This window comes from Chelon labrosus (assembly GCF_963514085.1).
Source record: "Chelon labrosus genome assembly, chromosome: 3".
NCBI lineage: Eukaryota > Metazoa > Chordata > Actinopteri > Mugiliformes > Mugilidae > Chelon > Chelon labrosus.
Window position 1 is genome coordinate 5,580,028 of NC_140339.1, and position 20,206 is coordinate 5,600,233.

The 20,206-nt window shown below is 44.4% G+C and overlaps 1 protein-coding gene across 1 annotated transcript in view; it reads right to left on the bottom strand.

Annotated features, from left to right (window-relative positions):
* The window catches only part of gpc5a (glypican 5a), a 133,728-nt gene extending 117,533 nt beyond the window's left edge, over nucleotides 1-16,195 (bottom strand). Inside the window, exon 1 of the mRNA XM_084541018.1 lies at nucleotides 15,999-16,195. Coding sequence (XP_084397144.1) covers nucleotides 15,999-16,107 — 109 coding nt within the window. The 5' untranslated portion in view covers nucleotides 16,108-16,195. The remainder of the gene's footprint in view (nucleotides 1-15,998) is intronic.
* Nucleotides 16,196-20,206: the final 4,011 nt, after the last annotated feature.

A 20,206-nucleotide genomic window follows, 5' to 3' on the forward strand; every position in this document is an offset into this window, starting at 1 on the left:
ATGATGTTGCATTGTTGCAGAGCATTTGACAACCTTGAATCTTGCATCTTTAAGTCTAAGTTGACGTTTGCGCCAAATTTGAACAAATTCCCACAGAGCTTTTCCTGAGATACTGCCTTTATGAGAACGGAACGGACAGACGGACAACCCGGAGACATAATACCTCTGGACACGGCTGTCGCTGCAGCAGAGGCACAATAAATCAGAAATTACAGACCCATAAAAGCAACTGTTGCCACATGTGTTTCTACAGTACCTGATTATGTCAGAGTTTCCTTTTTGGCCTAAAACCAAGAGTCACTATCCCCCCCATCCTGATGATTTACCTTAATTTGTGACCTCCCTTCCTCTGAGGCTGCAAACTAAAAAAAAAAGTGGTTCGGTCTGACCGAAGCACAGTCTGTTTAAGCTGCTGGATGTAGAACGTAAAAATAAACCTGCAAGCAGTCGCTGCAAGACGTGGCGTTATAGTTTCCCAAATTTAAAAGCTCTTATTCACCAAAGTCTGCTCAGTGCAGGACTGTCTGGGTTCTGATAAGAGTTTTAAATAATCTTATTTCCGTTCTTTTCTGCCGTGACAAAATTTTCACAAAGCACGTTAGTTTGTGATGAAGAGGAAGTAGCTCCACTATCAAGAAGCACAGCGCGGAGCTTTCCAGGCTTCTGTTGACAACTCTCACCTGTCTACGTGCAGCTGGATGCTCAGAATGTAAATGAACACATGAAAACACAGAGGAGTGACAAGAACACAGATAAGACGGGTGAATCAGACTTTGCATCACGACAACAAAACAAACATGTGCACACATAGCCGGGAGGACCCAGATTTGGAAAGAGATTAAGGTGAAACACGCACAAAGTGTTATATTCAGTGTGTGTGGGTGAGCCCAGTGTACCTGCCTGCTCTGATTTACATAATTTTATGTATGCGGGTGTTTGTAGTTGCGTGTGGAATCATGTTTGTTTGAGTGTAAGTTTGGCCTATCTGCCGTCTTTTCAACTTGGAAACAGCCGCACCGCAAACAGCAACAGAGTGGCCGCTCTGACCCGCAGGCTGCAGAGAAAACGGTTCCTGAGAAAAGTTATAAAGCCCCGAGATGTTTTCTTTACCTTCCGTCTTCGGGTTTCAATAAAGGGGGCATTGTCTGAAACTGAAAACAGTCGCCTGCTCAGAGGTGTTACAGAGGTTTGCTCTGGCTCCGGGTTTCTCTCGGAGAAGGATGGAGGAGGGTGAGCTGTGATTTATTTAGCTGAAAAGTATGAAAGGAAAGAAGGAAAGGAAAGGAAGAGAAAGAAAAGGAAAGGAAAGGACAGAGAGAGGAAAGGAAAGGAAAGGACAGAGAGAAGAAAGAAAAGAGAAAGAAAATAGACAGGAAAGGAAGAGAAAAAAAGGGAAATGAAAGAAGGAAAGGACAGAGAGAGGAAAGGAAAGGAAAGGAAAGGAAAGGAAAGGAAAGGACAGGAAAGGAAAGGACAAAGAGGAGAAAGGAAGGAGATAGGAAAGGAAAGGAAAGATAAAGGAAAGGAAAGGACATAGAGAGGAAAGGAAGAGAAAGGAATGGAAAGGAAAGGACGGAGAGAGGAAAGGAAAGGAAATGAAAGAACATAAAGAAGAACGGAAAGAGGAAGAAAAGGAAAGAAGGGAAGGAAAGGACAGAGAGAGGAAAGGAAGAGAAAGAAAGGGAAAGGAAAGGAAGACAAAGAAAAGGAAAGGAAAGGAAAGGAAAACATAACAACAGGATAAATAACAAGTCATTCTATCTCCTTTCCCTGCATGGAGTCTGGCTCAGTTTACCACCATCCCTCATCTCTGTGTAATTCCTCCTCCACATCAATAAACACTTGCATCATACATTAGCAGTTGACAAACGTATATTTAGCCAAAGCAGATTCAGCCGTCTCACAACTCCCACCTGAGCTACACAACAAAAGACACTTCCCTCAGTCTGTCTGTCTGTCTGTCTATCTGTCTCCGTGTGAGCCATGCTTCTCTCCATCTCTCTCTGCTTTATCTTTCTGTGCTCCCTCTTTCCTCCAGAAGGCTTAAAAGTCAATATTTGAGGATCTGTTGCAGCCCTTGAACACTTCAAAGAGCACAGAGCTCCGCTGTGAACATAGCCTTTAATATGCCGTTCAGGAAAAGAAGCAGAGAGGGTCAATAAAGTGGGGCACAAGTGCTCCTTGTAGGGGAAGTGTGAGCGTATGTACTTCTATTACTCACGTTGTGAGGACATAAATCTGTTTACACGCTCAAAATGCGGGGATCGGCCCACGTTTTGGGCACAAAAACCAAGTCCCCATATCAAAATGGGTATATAATGAAGGCTTTGATAAATATATGGGTTAGGAAGGTAGCAGTTGTGGTGTGTCTCCCTAGAATAAGGAGTGTGAATCATTGCATTGCATGTGTGCGGTAGGTTTAGGTCAACGGCCCATTCATACGCGCTGCACGAGCAGAGACACACGTCAGGTCAGAGTCGCCGCATACGTAGAAATCCAGGCGAAATGAGAGGGCGAGAGAGCCGCCGCCGTTTTTTAAGAGCGGGAGTGAAAATAATAATATCATAATAAAGCTTTCATTAGCTTTCAAAGGTGGCTGTGTGTGTGTGAGGCTGTTGAGGGTTTCCTGTGGCTGCCCTCGGGGAGCTGTTAGACGCGAAGCGAAGGAGCCAAACAGGGCTGTCATAAGCTTGAAAAGAGGCCCTAATGCACGCAGCATGCCAGTGATTACTCTATTGAACTGGATAATTACAAAAAGATGATATGGAACATTAAGTTCAAGGGTCTGGAAAGCTGTGTAATTTCGCCCTGTTGACCGGCCAACAAAAGAAGGGGGCCATTATGTTATGGATGAACTTCTAATTACAGCAGCAGCCACTAGGGGTTGCACGACTTCAGATTTATTAAAGTCGACTGTTGTTTGATGAAAGTCAAGTCGACACTGACTAGTCTCTAATAAAAATACATATGCTGAGAACAGACAGCTCATGAGCTTCATACTGTGCATTGCAGAGATGTATAGCCTGTATAAAACAGGCAGCAACTCAGCGCCATCTTTGGATCGTTCCTCTGCTAGCGTCACGTGGCGGCCCGGAGCTCTCCAGTCTGAGAGCGGTTGCCAAGCCCATTTAAAAGTTTACAAAACTATCATGCAATGATGAATGTGAAAAGACGAGATGCTGTAATTGTCCCATTATGCCTGAATTATCTGGATCAGACAAAGGAAAACAACATTTCCACGGGACTAATCAGAGAGGGATTAAGATGTTTTTATCGGGCGGCCTTATCAGCCGCACCGAACAGCCCATCAGAAACCAGACTCCCGGCAGCGAGAAAGAGAAACACAACATTCATTTGTCACTCATGCCAGGATACTAACGATAAGCAGAACAATTATGCTCTTATTTCTGCCATGTAGGGAAGAACGAGGAGGATGAGGAGGAAGAGAAGAGCGGGGGAGAGGGGGCAGACAGTCGTCGGCTTGGTGTGTCGCTGGGTTGAGGATTTAAATGCCGAGATAACAATAACATAATCCCTAAAGGCTCCTTCCTTACTTGGGAAATACTTCCTTCCATTTGACTGACATAAAAAGAGATTTGCCTCCAAACTACTACAAGCACAACCCGGAGGAACTAGTCCTAATAAGATATTGGAGGGAAAATAAGCATAATGATGTGTTTATTAAAGCTGCAGCATGTTTGTGGTGAAATCCCAGGAGTTTCTGTTTATACCCGTAAACTGGACATGTGAATTATTTAAAGAATCCTGGTTGCGCAGTACTTCCAGAAAAAGAGCCTATTACTGCCCAAAACATTCACTTAACATACCACCAGATTAAAGTAAAATGCTTTGGGTGGAAAGTTCTTCCAGTTCGGTCTTTGCTGTACACTGTTAACTGTTTTTTTTTGGCTGCACAGTCAGCTCTCCTGCACAAACATAACACTGGCATATTACCCTGCTGGTCTCCACACCAGTCAACTCTATGTAAATGTCTAAAAGGAGAAAGAGAAAACTGTGTATATCTGTCAAAGAAAGTTCCTGTTTAGCCACATGCTGTATCGTCTAAACTAGGAAAATGGCCTTAAGACAACAGCCAGAAGCCATAAATCTCCATTTCAAACAGGCACACAGGAGACAGTGTAAAGTGCTGACAAGTGTGTGTGTATTTTTAGGGGCTCATCTCTATGCGGTGAACGGCTGCAGTGCAGTGTGTGGCGAAAATGTCTGCGTTTCAGAGAGAGAGAGAGAGAGAGGGGAAAATGTAAGACGGTGAAAGTCAGCGTGGGTGCGTGTTCACGTTGGCGAGTGTGTGCGATAGCTAGCGTCCATTTCCGACACGGAAATAGTGCAGGGACTCGAGCTCAAGTGCGCCATGCGAAGTGGATCTCGGTGAGCAGCAGTGAACTGAAAACACGTACAGTGATCGGGAGTCTGCAATTAGCTTCTCCATCTGACACCAACATCACTCAGTGGTTTCTGTAGGAATGCCAGATGAGGATCTTGGCCGTTACAAAGTTATCTATGTAAAAAAACAATATAAAAAGGCTTTAGGTTTGTGTTCTGCAAAGCATTAAAAATAAACAAAATCTCAATCTCACTCAGAAATCGGGTTACAGTCGGTGATACTGTGGAAGAGTTAGTAACTTTCTTGTCAAGGTTAAACCCTGGTCACACCCGGCACCGATGTAATTTTTGTATTCATACGATAAATACTTTTATTCATTCATTCATTCATTGTAACCGCTTGTCTTCTGGAAGTTCGCAGGGGGCAGCCTGGACAGGTCTCCAGTCTATCACAGGCCTAACACAGAGAGACAGACAACCACGCCAATTTAGAATCACTCATTTGGGCGCTGGGACGCAGACACAGGGAGAACATGCAAACTCTAAACAGAAAGGCCCCAGGCAGCCGATGGATGCAAACCCAGAACCTTGTTGCTGTGAGGCATCAGCGCTAACCACTGCACCACTGTGCCGCCCAAATGCTTTTAAAAAAGGCGAAACATATAGCTTGGGCATTTCCGTGCACCCAAAAAAGTACGCGAATACCCACCCATCACCGGAAACTGATGCCTGCTCATACCCCATCAGCTCGTACCTGGCTGGCTAAGCGTCAATCACATCAGCAGTGTTTGCAGCTCGTGTTTTTTTGCACAGCTGCATTGGCACCGCAGCAAACTTAAAAAAATAACCACGAGTTTGGACTTCTGGTAGCACAGACACGGACACCCATAGGAAAACAGTTCAGTTTCAACTGTTGAGGCAGTTCTGCATGCAGAGGGTGGTGCCGATGCTTTTATTTTGATAGTTAAGGATGGCAGCGGTGATTGTGCAAAGAGGTGCATACGATAGTTTGGGTCAAAATATGATCATTTTAAAGCGACAATACAATATTTCTTCATTCCCCATGTAGCAACACTGCCTTGCACTAAAGTGCATCTCGGGTAATCTGATCAAGTACGTCTCCTCACACCTGGCATTGTGCGTCTCAGCCACTTGTGATCGGATCTCGGCTCTCTACAAACATGTAAACATATCCATCATTTCGGGAAGCATCCACGTAACTGATGTAAAACCGAAACAGAAGTACAGTCAGTACAGACTGAATATTTTAACTTTGGTAAAGAGATCTGAACTTTACAGGAGCCTCAAATAAAAAGATATCCTGACCGCTGTTATGAAGAAAAGGAATTCAGGTATAACTTGGAGCCTACTGCTGTATGAGGCTGCAGGTATTTAAACTCTAGTCGTGTAAAAAGCCAGATGACATTAATTTCTGGTGAATTTTGTTAATCTCTTATAGAGTCTTTATCTTTATTGAAGCGGACTTGAATTTTTATAGACATTTAAACCTGTAATAGACTGAAATGTCTCCCTAAAAATGACTTAACCGGCGATATTACCCTTTGGGCTTCGATTGGACTAAACAGGTGCTAATTGGTGAGATTTAGAGGTTCTGCAGGGCACATTTCTTTTAGCCAAGGAAGAAACAGATTGATTTCCTGCTCAGCAAAGTTAACCAACTGCCGGTTGTAGCTCCAGGTGTAAGTGGCAGATATAAAAGTGGCATCAATCCTTGAGCTTTCTGCAAGAAAAACAAATAAGTGTATTTGCCAAAATGTCAAACAAATACCTGCGAGTACAGGGAATGGCAACACGATTAGAAAAGTGCAACGCTAACCAGCATGTCTGAGACAGGAGCTGACACGGGAGATGACAGAGAGGGAGAACAGCCTCGGTTAGTCTGAATACATTGTTTCTCTGCAGCGGGCCCAAACTGCAAAAGGAGGGTATTGACTCTGAATAATCCCGCTTCCCTCTAAATCCTCATCCTCTGACTTCAAACAGTGTGCAAAGACTTTCAATAGGATCTGGCGTCCTCCCAACTTTCTCTCCTTCAGTCGGTCATTCTTCTTCTTCTTCGCATTCTTTTTCAGCCTCTGTCCTCCCCTGGATCAACTGTCCAGCCTTGAATCACAAAGCCAAGCTCAAATTCTGTGGGAATCTCGAAGAGAGGCCCCTGCGATGGCTGACATGCACACACCCACACCCATACGTATACCCGCACTCACAACTCCTAAGACTGACAACAAAGAAGGGACGGCTGCAGACCTGGCGGACAAAGAGTCTGCAAAATGAAAGGTCCTACACAAAGAACCAGAGTGGAGGTTGGATTTGAAGACTAGTTGTGAGAATTAACCTATGAAATCTTCAAACAAACCCAGCCGCCAGTCATTTTATTCAGCTTATGCACACGCTTTGATCACACCTTCATCATTACACAGTCCACAAGGTTAGTTGGAATCGTTTCACTAGCAGATGTTCTCATCTTTCACTGCGCACTCACAAAGATTGATTCATACCTTTTTTACGTTTGACAAAAAGATCTTTGTGTATTCACCGAGAGTTTACAGGCGTCGTGTTGTGCTCTGTGGAGCTATTCTCAGGGACAGGAGTGCCCTGAGATAAATGCTAAACAAGAGCTAACATGCTCACTGTAAAAACACCTGCGTGATGATGTTCAGCATGTGTAATGTTCACCGTGATCACGTTAATTTAGCATGTTAGCATGCTAATGTTTGCTAATGTGAAACATACACAAAATACAGTGGAGGCAATATGTTAAGTTTTGCAGGAATTTGGTCGTAAACAAAGTACTTGGCAAACAGAGACTCTGATCCATATCTAGGGGCCGGGCTGCAGACAGCAGCCAATAAATAGCCCTCTCTATCCAAAAATGTAGGAGACCCTAGCGTGGTGGTCTGTGAAGCTAGTGTTTGTCAGTTCTGGGCTACTGTAGAAACATTGCAGAGCATCACAGTGGACTCAGAGAAAGAAGAACCAATTTCAAACTCCTGTAACCCAGTGAAAATACAATTATGACCACCTTCCTAATATTGTGTAGGTCTCCCTTGTGTCTCCAAAACAGTTGTGACTCCTCAGAGAATGGACATGGGCCTTCTGAGGGTGTCCTGTAGTGTCTGGCAACAGAATGTAGTTAGTGTGGGGGGCCCCCTTTGAGGGGAGGGGCCTCTGTGGATCATCCCACAGATACTTGATCAGTTTGGGATCTAGTGAATCTGGAGGCCAGGTCAACACCTTGTGCTGTTTCTCATGTTTTTTTTTTTTGTTGTTCCAAAAGTGTTTTTGTAGGAAAGTGTGTCTGTGTCAGGCTGCATCCTGCTGGGGATGGCTGCTGCCATCAAGGAGTGTCATTGCTATGGGGTGGCTGTGCCTGGTCTGGTCTAGGTGGGTGCTACATGTCTAAGTAACATCCACATGAATGAATGCCAGGTCCAAAAGTTTCCCAGCAGAACATTAACTTGTCACAAGATGGTCAATGTTATTCACTTCTCCTGTCAGTGGTCATAATGCTGTGGCTGATCCGTGTATATGCCAATGTAAACATCATTATAAAAACAGAGAGACAGGCAACCATTCACACTCATACCTACGGCCAATTTAGAACCCACGCAGACACAGGGAGAACATGCAAAAACCACATAGAAAGTCCCAGAACCCAGAACCTTCGTGTCAGTGATCATGAATTTCTAAATATAATTTGAGGGCAGTTCATCCAATAGTTGTTGAGATATTTCAGTCTGGACTAACGTGGTGAAGGCACTGACAGACAGATTCTAAAAAGCTCCTAACTACAGATATTTCTACCTCTAACGTTGTAGTATTAAGTACTGTTTCACAACTAGAAACCTCTTTTTTGGACACGACCAGTTTAAAAGCAGCCTGGCCGTTTCTGAGAGGAGCACGAGGAATGTTCGTTCCCGAGACAAAAGATCCTAAAATGCAGAGTCCTATAAAAAGCTGCATATTTTCCCCCGACTGAGGCGAGCGGCCAATTTGTGACCAACATAGAAACTTTACTGGAAGCAAACACTGCGTTACTGTAGTCAGTGATGCAGCGCTGGTCAGAGCTGGTCGCGCACAATATCTGTTTTTTACGGCTTTGACATTCTTGGAGGAATGTGGACTGCAGAGGAGCCGTTCGTTAAACGTGCGCGGCTGCTTCTCGGCCGTTACTTTTAGAACGCCGATCTCACATCGCATGAGTCATGTGAGTTATTAGCAAACGGGCCAGAGTCGGCATTACGCACATTAAAGAAAGACGCACGTCTCAATAGATATAAACACTCAACATACCACCAACTAAGAGGGTGCAAATATTTTAGTGAAACCTGACAAACTACAAGCAGCTTACGAAGAGCACGGTTAACACCAGTAACTGCAATGATTTAAAGAGGAATTATTGTTTTTTACAACCTGGACCTTATTTCTCGCATAAAATACGTTCTTTTACTCACCCATATAACTCTGGTGTCATTTGGAGTCCTTCGGAAGATATTTAGCGCCAGTGGAGCACCGCGTATATCCATATAGTGGGAGTGACTGGGGCACCGAAACGCAGCCTCTAAATAACGCATTATCTGCCACAAAACTCGTTCATTTCACCAATATTTTGTTATGATACGCTAGTGCTATTCCCCATTGAGTCCAGAGTTACCTGTTATCTATTCACGGACGTGCAGCGGTTTGTTGTTCTCTGGCCAGCTCTTCCTCTCTCTGCCTCCGCATCATCCTTTCAACGAGCTCCTCATCCGTACACTCTGGCTCAAAACGGTAAGGACGTCCATCATTAAAAACAAAGTCGTCGTCCACAACCTCAGAATCGGAAAAATATTCAGACATGTTGCAGAAAACTAGCAGTAGCAAATTACAGGTAAACAAGCTGACCGCCGCAGGTGCGCGCGGCGCTCAGAGATGACATCATCCAGGTGAGAAGTTAGTAGGTCAATCTACAGACCCCGGATGATGATAACAGGTAATTCCGGACTCAACAGGGAATAGCACTAGCTTATCGTAACAAAATATTGGTGAAATGAACGAGTTTCGAGGCAAATAATGCGTTATTTAGAGGCTGCGTTTCGGTGCCCCAGTCACTCCCACTATATGGATATACGTGGATGTAAATATCTGACAAACGACTCCAAATTACACCAAAGTTATATGGGTGAGTAAACAATCGTATTTTATGCCACAAATAAGGTCCAGGTTGTAAAAAACAGTAATTCCCCTTTAAGTTCTCATGCACTGGTTTCAAGACAAACTAAACTAATAAGGATAATAATGATATAACAAACACTATTATGGATTCCAGCCTTAACTGACCCTTTGGTAATAAATACAAGTTGTGTTTAGATTTTTTATGATGTTTTACACCACAACCGCTCGGGGCTCTAAAGAGAGGAGTGTCCAACACTGTGTAGTTTCATAACTGGCTCTCTGAAGGAGAAGTAGAAATATTGCAAGAACCTGCCTTAAGGCCCAAACAAACATGATGAATGATGAGGCTTCCAAAGGAAAGGAAATAAAGGCACAGATGCCTCAAAAGAATAACAGTGTGTTGCAGTATATACGCGGTTTTTGTATGACGGCAAACTGGCTTTGCATCAACCTTATTCAATATTTGTATGTGACGTACAGTATACAGTAAGTTTTGGCATTGTGCACAGTTTCCTATTCTAGTGCTTGCACACAACTGACCTCTTTCTTTGTTGTTGGTCACAATTAAAAACCTAATTCATGCTCCTCCGGCATATTTGGAACTTGCCGACTGACATCATCCATTGTGTCTGTTTTTTTAAGAGAAATCAAAAATATTCTTTTATAGGATTCAAACCCAGGATGCTGCGGTTCACATGGGCGTCAGCCAACAGTGGAGCGGTGACTTTACTGGACTTAACCAGCATTTATGCACTGAAATAGAACGTCTCAGTGGAGGCTTACATCATCTGCCTAATCGGCAGCAATCAAAAAAAAAAAAAAACTTTACATCCACCTTCTTTATCGAGAGCTCCTCGTTTGTTGGCACAGAGTGTTAGTTAAGTTAATTTGACAGCTGATTGTCGAGCTGAGGGGCCGCCGGCATTCAGCTGCACTCCTTTTCAATTTCAAGAGTAAAAGGATGTAAAAGGACGTCGCTTTAAAAGCTGGTAAACAGAAATTGGCATTTATGAGGGCAAACTGCAAGTCATGAGAACGACAGGCTGGGTTTCCACTTCAGCGATACCTGCAGTCAGCCCTGCAAGTTTAATATTTCACTCATTCATCAGCGCTGCTCGAGTCAAAACAGAAGCCTTCAATTAGAAGCGAGAGGCTTTTTGACTGACTGTGTCTGCCGGATCCTCTCGTGTTCTCTAGAAATTTTTTCCTTCCCAGGCTAGAAACCAAAATGACACACTGACTGGAAGGAAGACCTCAAGCCACAGAGTGTTAATGGTCACAACAGCTTCGTGACACACACATTAAAGGAGCAGGAGAAGTACATTTATAACAGCCAGTCTGGACGTGCTCATCAAGTGGTCATGTAGAGCTGCCGGAGGCTTTGAGATGAATTATGGGTTGTTATTTTTTTTTATTTTGTTTTATTGCTCATCCGTTTTTATTTTAACACGTCACTAAACTCTTTGCCTTTGTTCTTAGGAAACTGTGACTACATGAACACTTGTGAGTTCCCCGTAAAATGAGGCTGCACGTAAGAAGCTGATGACTTTGCATGCACGGAGGCAGGAGTTGAATAGCCTAGCTTAGCATACGCACTGAAAGCACGCAGGAACTGACAGCCTGCCTCAAATCCTACCATCAACACCGCTAAAGTCTACTAATTAAACCTTTGTATCTTTCTTTTTAAATTCAAAAATAAGCAAAGATAATCTGACAACCTCTCACAAAGCCTCCGGGAAGTAATGGCTCCGGGTAACACAATACAGCTCCCATTTCTGTCAAGATCAAATAAACTAAATATGGATTATTGTACGACTCACTGTCAGCCCCTAATCGGTATTTAATGAGTTTAGAGCAACAGTTTGTTTGAGGTTTAGAGGCGACGGCAGGTGGATATGTTTACCTTTGGACAGAGTTTTCAGAGCTAAGCTGAGTCATCTGAGAGTCGATTCAGTCTTCTGCACAGAAGTGAAGGGAAACAGTTCTTTAGAAAGATCTCAAGCAAAGATTACCGCGATTGCACATTTTATAACAACACGCGTGATGTAACTGCACGCAAACACGTAGACTGAGGATTTATTCCCAGCGAGTGTGTGCAGCAATGCGCGTTCTTCAACGTGTTGCTGGTTTCAGGTTCAATTAAAAGAATGCAAGATCTGCAGGGATGGACTTATAATGAATTCCTGAATATATTATCTACAAAAACCAGAATATCCTTCAGTTCAAGTGCTCAATTCAATGCTTTGCTCTCCAAGTAAATCCCCAAAATCAAAGCTTCTCCCAGGCAAGGGCGAAGCTTTCATCTGGTGATCTCAGAGATCACTTTGCTATGATTTGAGAAAAAAAAAACACTCTCACGGGCGTCTCAACAGCTGATTCAGAGCAGGTTTCGAGTTTTATGCGACTCCAACCCTACGGGGCGCTTTGGACTGCACAGGTCGGTTGCCATGGATGTAAGACAAACCTGCACGAGATGAAAAAGGATCTCCCCCGAAGCCCTGCTCAGCGGGCTGCATATTTGTGCGTTGTTGGGACGGAGAAGCCTCGCAACCAGCCGAATGAAAACAAGCAGTCCTGAGAGACTTACTGACAGACTAGGAGTGGGAAGGGGAAATAAAAAAAAATAAAAAAGCGCTGGAAAGCTGAAAGGCCGTCTCATGACAGCATGCCATCAACTCAGTCCTTATTTTTTTTTTTTTAACGTAACAGCTGTCGAGCTATCATTTAACTGTGAAATGACCTGAAAGACAGCAGTCGGGTTCGTTTAAGGACGAGATATTGAAACCCTGTGACACATATCTCTGAAGAACAGAGTAAGATCTAATGAGCCGTAACAGCGGGATGAGCTTTGCTTTGAAGCTCTGCTCATAATTAAAAGCTCAGTCGCTTGTTTTCACTTATTTGCGCTGCTTATTACGTTAAACTACCTTGCATTTTCTGCCTTAAAGATGCCCTTAAAGTTTTTTTTTTTTCCAACTGTGGCGCATTACAAGCAGAAAAACTCAAGCATTAAATCCCCCACGGGGACAAACAAAAACCAAAAAAAAAAAAATGCGTTTTAAATAGCATTTTATGGTCGTGCTTTATTTCTCCTTGTCTCCTGAGTGTTTCAGGCTGTTATCCAGCTACATTCCTTCAATTTTTTTCACCCCCTCTCCCCTCAGCTAAATCATATAAAAGATGCCTAATTGAAGGCTTTGCAGAAAACAAATGACCACATTAGCCTGCCCCCCTTTTAACTCGTCCTTCTTCCTGTCTGTGGTTGTAATGCATTATACACTCTGCTTGTTCTCCGTTGTCTCTCAAATTACAGTGCGGGCTGCCAATCATTTGGAGACTAAATCTATAGGGCTTGTTTTCCGCTAAGAGACACATCTTTCCTGTCCATTTTGCCTCCTACGCACCGCAAAACTGGTGAGTGTTTTGAGGGCACCCGGGCAACGCTGAAGTTTTATTTCAATTTCAAGGCGGCCTGTACGCTTGTTGGCCCCTTTCCACTTTCATTACAATCTGAAAACACCCTAAACAAAACCTGCAGTCACTCAAGATGTATAAGACGCAATTCACTCGTATTAATTCGGCGTCACTGAACACTCCCTAGATTGGAGCAACGTGTTAAATGCTTGACTTGTGATTCTTTTACGTCTGCACATGAGATCGTCTGTTGAGATCTGAGATGTTTCTGTCCCCCCCATGCTTCCCTTACACATTGTGCCGCAGCGAGTTTTGTCCGTGTGACAAAGCCTCTTAAAACATCTACAGCCAAACAGAACAATGCCACGTGGGTGGCTCCGCTTGCACGTAAACAGACTGCAGGCTGCGAGCCAAAGAGTCTGCATCGACGTCTGAACGAGTATCAGCTTTCATCAGCGCAGATTTACTCAAATGGTGAAGAGGGATACTTAGCAAGTAACTCGGTTTGCGACGTCCAAATTGGTCACTAGGCTTTAGTGATCTCTCTAAACGATCTAAACAATAACAGGAGAAGAGGTGATCTGATTACGGCTGAAAGTATAAAGTCGGTTAAGGGTGGCGTCCTGTAGATGTGGAGATGATTTCATCGGCCAAGCAAGCAAAAACATCTGCAGGGTCATCTTGCCGATCAATTCATCTGTTCGCCTGATGGACAGATGGTGGCGGTAGTGCACCAACACGCCACCAACAAGTCAGTGAAGACGCAACAAAGCATGTAAACGCAGCAGTTTTTAAAAAGAAGACAAATGAGTTAGGGTATACATTTTGACGCACCTGGTTGATCTCATGCAGCGAGAGAACTGAATGTGTCCATACACTGATCAGCCACAACATTAAAACCACTAACGGGAGAAGTGAATAACATTGACCATCTTGTGACAATTCAATGTTCTGCTGGGAAACTTTTGGACCTGGCATTCATTCATGTGGATGTGACTTAGACATGTAGCACCCACCTAGACCAGACAATGACACTCCTTGATGCAGGATGCAGCCTGACACTGGCAAACGCTTTAGGAACAACTCAAAAAAAACATGAAGAACAGCACAAGGTGTTGACCTGGCCTCCAAATTCACTAGATCCCAAACTGATCAAGTATCTGTGGGATGATCCACAGAGGCCCCCTCCCCTCAGTGGCCCCCCACTGACAACATCCTGTTTCCAGACACCACAGGACACCCTCAGAAGGCCCATGTCCATTCTCTGATGAATCACAACTGTTTTGGAGGCACAAGGGAGACCTGCGCAATATTAGGAAGGTGGTCATAATGTTATGCCTGATTGTGACAAACTGTTTTTGTTACTTAAACTCCACTATGAATCCATTTGCCCTTTGAAGCTTGCCATTTTTCAAGCAACAGTACAAAAAATTATCATGTTCATTCAGTGTTTTTGTTTCTTAGATGGTTAGACTTCAGGGGAATTGAGCATTTTTCACCATTTTCTGAGATTCAGACACCAAAAATAAATAAATAATACATGATGCAATTGTTTTCCGCAGCCCTGGTTTGGTCTGCTAAAAAAAAAGGGCATCGCAAAAACAGCTTAACGCACCATAATGATTTAACACATCTAATTTTCGGAGCAGCTCCACTGCAGCTGTGACTCTAATATGCTCCCTAAATTACTGAACGTCTGTTGCCACTTGTATTACGCAGCCTGGATGTTGGAAGCAGCCGCCTGTGTTTGTTGACTGATGGAAGCCGGTGTTGACGGGGAACTCTGTTTGGTTTGGCAGGGTCGAGGGGGGCGGGAGGAGCGGGAGGGGTGGGGGGGGGCACACTGGTTGCCATTCCACAGACGAAACCATGTGAGTGCTGCTTGTTTTGTGTGGATTTTCGAGCAGCTACCAGCTCCTGCAGCCTTGTTTGACTTGCTGCCTTGTGAGCCTGTAACCTTAAGGCAGTTTCTAGAAAAAGACCTCTTCAGATTCTCAGACTGCTTTAAACAGTGGATGCAGACGCTGTAGCTCGTTTTTAGTTTGATCCCAGAGTCACCTTCCCGTTGGCATAAATACCCGGTACATTTCCAAGCGTGCATTAAACTGCGCCTAAAAAAAATTAAAGTCACAACAAATCAATCTTCTTTAAATAATGCTTGATGAGGTTATTCCGTTAAGTGAAAATACCTGACCCACTTTAAACGGCTTGTGCGTGGACGAACGCCAAAGAAACAGTTATCACAGCTGCAGAGCCTGAACAGTCGCATGAAACACCCGACGAGGGAAGACGGGGCATTGCCCCCGCAGACTGCAGCTAAACTACTGTGATCACGCAAGACTCTCCTATAAATCATTTTAGAGTCAAGGGGGAGGATAAGAGCATGTCTTTAAACTGAGAGACGTCGTTAAAGTGAATTGGTTTAATGACATGTCTAAGGCTGTACATTGAAGTCAAAGGCTCTGTGTTTGTTGCCCACCTATTCCAGTCATCATACGACGGGATAGAGTGGAGGAGACGTCCCACACCGGGCAAGGAGAGCACAGAGAAAGAGACAGAAAGAGGCAAGTCGCTACCTGTAAGCCACTGCCGAGTGAATGGACGGTGAGGAATGGAAAACAATAGAAATGCGGGGATGGATGTCCACTTGACGATGAGATCATCCGTAAACATGAGGGTAAGATGAGGGCTTCATTTTATCGGCAGGGCACAGTTTATCGGGACAGCTTGCACAGGGAGAGAGTTTACTAGTAGAAGCCCCAGGTCTTATCCCTGACAGACGTTACCCTCGCAGACGGCCTCTAACAGGAACAGCGAAACTATCTAATCTGAAGATCAGATGGAGCCGGGAGATCTGGAAGGAGGACAGACCCGGCTCTGTTTGCTCTGAAGTGGCTCCATACACACACACACCAACTCATCCACTGTTTTTACAGCACCCACACAAACCCTCAAAGTATACTCCGGCTCGGGAGTACACACAAACACACAGGTTTTTACGATGACATCTGCACTCAGCACGCGCTTATGAACGGCGATGCATAAACAAAGCAGCCAAATGGTACCTTGAAAAGCAGCCACGTTGCGCGATATGAGCAACTTGAGGCTGGAGCTGGACGTCTGGAGGAGGTTCTGGACGTCTCTCCGGGCCGCCACCTGGTACTTTTCCTCCATCTTTTTGGTGCAGCACGTCAGGTTCTTGGTCGTGCAAATCTGAAGGTCTGAACCTGAGAGAGATGAAAAATAATCAAATGTTTACATCATGGACAGCGGCTAGGAAGACAAGAGTTACATCTTACTTTATGAGATTTCATCAAAACCAGAAAACTTTATTGATCATTCAGGGAAATCAATTTGTTACAGTTGCTCCCATAAAGTGACAGCTGCAACGAAATGGAGTAAAATACAAAAAGTGCTGACACTATCGCACAAGGATTACTGTGAAACACACACCGATCAGCCACAACATTATGACCACTGACGGGATAAGTAAATAACACCGATCAATGACAATTCAGTGTTCTGCTGGGAAACTTTTGGACCTGGCATTCATTCATGTGGATGTTACTTAGACACGTAGCACCCACCTAGACCAGACCAGGCACCCCCACCCCATAGCAATGACACTCCTTGATGGCAGCAGCCATCCCCAGCAGGATGCAGCCTGACACAGGCACACACACAAAAACGCTTTAGGAACAACTAAAAAAAAAAGCATGAAGAACAGCACAAGGTGTTGACCTGGCATCCAAATTCACTAGATCCCAAACTGATCAACCCATAGTACCCAAAGGCAACCCCAACTAAGAACATCCTGTTGCCAGACACCACAGGACACCCTCAGAAGGCCCATGTCCATTCCCTGATGAGTCACAACTGCTTTGGAGGCACAAGGGAGACCTACACAATATCAGGAAGGCGGTCATAATGTTGTGCCTGATCGGTGTAAAGCACGTATAATTAGCAGAGGATGGTTACATTCAATTATGATAAGTATATATTAGTATAATAAGTAGCAGGAGGAGTTTGTTGTGCAGCCCCAGTTTGGGTCTCTCACATATTACTATTATAAGTTGAGTTATAAGTTGAGTGAAAGATGAGTCATAGTAATATTAAACACACAGCAAAGTCATTTAGGATCAGGAACTTGTGAAATGGTTGGTAATCTCTTGGGTTTAAAAAAAAAAATAAATAAATTAATATATATATGGGAAAAAAACAAAAACAAGCGCTTACCTCTGTGACTCATATTTATTGCAGAGACATGAAAGGCATAAACTGGGTTAAGGATTTGCAAGCTGTCTTTAGGGCGCCCCACTTTCATTTACTCATTCCAAAGACAGGGTGTCAAATCAGGTGGATTCTGACACCGTAGACGGCCCGTGGCTATGAATAAGTGTCTAGTCTAACCGCCTTTCCCGGCTTTAGCTTTTACAGGCAAAGAGAACACGCTGTTAGCTAAATGCTAACACACTCATGATCATAAACGAGGCTAAGCAAGAATAAAGTCTGATTTTGTCAAGCTGTTGGTGGGAAAAGAGGAAAAGCTAGGGCATCGCTAAGGTCAGTGGGGTTTATCCACCGGGAATCATGAAAAAATACATTTCAGTTCAATAATCTACACTGGAGCAAAGAGTTGGGGCCACCTACACCCATCACAGTGGCTGCTGTATCACAGTGTGATCACATGTACGTGATGATATTTGAATGAACACTAGGCCTGCTGTTTACAGTGATAAGGTGAGGTCAAGAAATGTGTCATATCCACGTGAAACATCAGCACCTGATTCTGCTAACATGAATTACTTCAAAGTGGCAGACAGCTGAGAAAGACAAACAACGCTGGTGTTTTTCTAGCAGTGAACACGTAAGAAGAACGCCTAAGTGGAGCAGGAAAACCAAAACACACCGACGTCCCGGGGACGGGGGGCGGCAAGCTCTGATTCAAAGCCTTATCGCCTCTCTCTGGACTGATGTCTTTCAGATTTTTTTCCGCCACGAGCAAATGTAAGCAATCTGCACACATGCGGGACAATCCAAACATCTTCAGAAGCGTCCCGAAAAGCCTCAGCCTCCCCGACATGCCTGGGCAGAGCGAGGCGGGGCTGCTGCCAGTAGACGCTATCAGCCGCCTGGCGAGAAGCGAGGAGGGAGCAGAGAAGAGCAGAGCAGAGCAGGTGATGGCACACGTGGAGGAATTCAAAGTCTCCCAGATAAGACAGAGAACATGAAAGCGCCCCCGGGGGCCTTGCTTCTTTAACCCAAATCCTTCACAGAACTATTTCCACTTCCAACGCTGCAGATTTTGGCCGAGGTGACGCACCTCTGACTTGCTGGACGTGGACTGAAAGCTGGTTTGGCTCTTCTTATCAGAACGTGGAAACAGCTCTACCTTCTCTCAGATTCCTGGAATGTCTGGAGGCCATTTTTTTTCCAAGACTCAATTATAGATAAACTCCTCAAATCACATTTAAGGTCCAAACCATAGCTTTCGTTTAATCTCCCATTACGCTTAGTGATGTTAAAGAAGCACTATTCTATGTCCATCAAGAAAATGATTTACATCTTCTCATTATCAAGATGCATTTGGACTTGGAAACCCCTTTTAGGCTGCGAGAGAGCTCTGCGGTAGTTTTACACAGCAGCAGCAGCAGCAGCAAGTGTCTTCACAGGGTCTGGCGTCTTCTGAATCAGGAGCTTATCGTCGCTGAAGGAGGCCTCCGCCGCCACACAACTTATCTCGGGAGAAAGTACTTCCCCAGTTTGCAATCTTGCACTGAAACAGCACAGGGACTTAAATCAACACGGGCCCGTTTATGGGGCAGGAGCGGTGGCGATGGCATTACAGGGGTTATTTAGAGGTTTAGGAGGTATTTGAGGGTTTTCTGTCAGCTGAATCCTCGCAGCAGCAGCAGGGAAATTGGAGTTTACAGGGAGCAGTTTGTGGCAGGATGGCAGTCAACGCCATTAAGATTTACCAAGTCAATGACAGCCCTTGCGTGAAATTTCCACACCCATAATTCCCCCCCCCCCCCGAAACCCTTCCACAGAATTATCGTGGGTGGCGTTCAGAAAGTTAAGTGAGGCCCAGTTTACCTAACTTTACTCGGAATAATTCCTGTTTATCCCAGAAAGCCACTTATCTGCTGTAAACGCCCGAAAGGAGGGAGGGCTGAGTCACTTCTTCTTCACCAGGACCAGTGAGTAATCTCAGCAGCTTTAGTTTCGGGGTCAAAACAACAGGGGTTCTTACAGCGAATAAGTTTTTGGTATGTCTAGAAACTATTGCTCAGAGGGCAACAGTGATCATTTTGAGCATAAATTAAGAGCAGATATGACTTTTATTCAAAAATTGACTTTTATTCTGCACCAAAAAAAAAAGATGCATTGATCAGCATCCACTCCTCTTGTTCCACTGTCTGTATTATCATTATTATGATTATTATAAGTGCACATACATTTTTTTATAACTACAAAGAGAACCTTAAAAAGAAAGGTTAAAATCTACAAAGCAGTTAAAGATCTTAATAGGAAGGTGTTGAGTTTCTCTCAATCGTTGATTTGTTGCTATGAATAAATAAATATATGATAAAGAGAATGAATAAATAACATATCTGCATTAGTGTCCCGTTTTGAGAGGGGTTTAACTGCTCAGCCTTGGAGCAAACACTCCTAACATACCTGGTCTGGGACTCGAAGGCAGCAGCTGCATCGGTCCAATTTGCCTGAGTTGGAAAACTTTGCCCACTTCGTCGCATTTGTTTGGGATCCCGAGTCCAGATCCGAGGCAAGACGCCAGGAGGAAAAGGCAACCGGTCCACAGGACACCCATTTTAATAAAAATCCAGAGTAAGCGATCCAAGAAAGAAAAAAAAAATAAACGGATAAAAAAAAAAACACGCCTGTTTGAAAGTGAAGGTTTCTCCTAAACCCCTAGACGCCAGGTATCAGGTGAGTCCGCATGACAGGACTCAGGATTCAGGATTCAGCGTCGACCCTGGTGTGGAGTTTGTGTGAGGGGGTGGAGGAGGGGTGGAGGGGGGGACGCTCCGGTTAAAAAACCTTTAAATCCAGACTGGTTTAGAAAGTTGCTGCGGTGTGACTTGTCTGTTTGAGAGCAGCATGTTGTCCAAGTTGGTTGGACCGACAGGAGAGGCGGTACCGCAGTGTTACCTGCACTAGGAGGCTGCATCCGCTGCGCAACTGCAGTCTGACAGCGCCATCTAGCGGACAAGCCTCTGAACCGCGATGAATCATGACTGGACATTTGTGA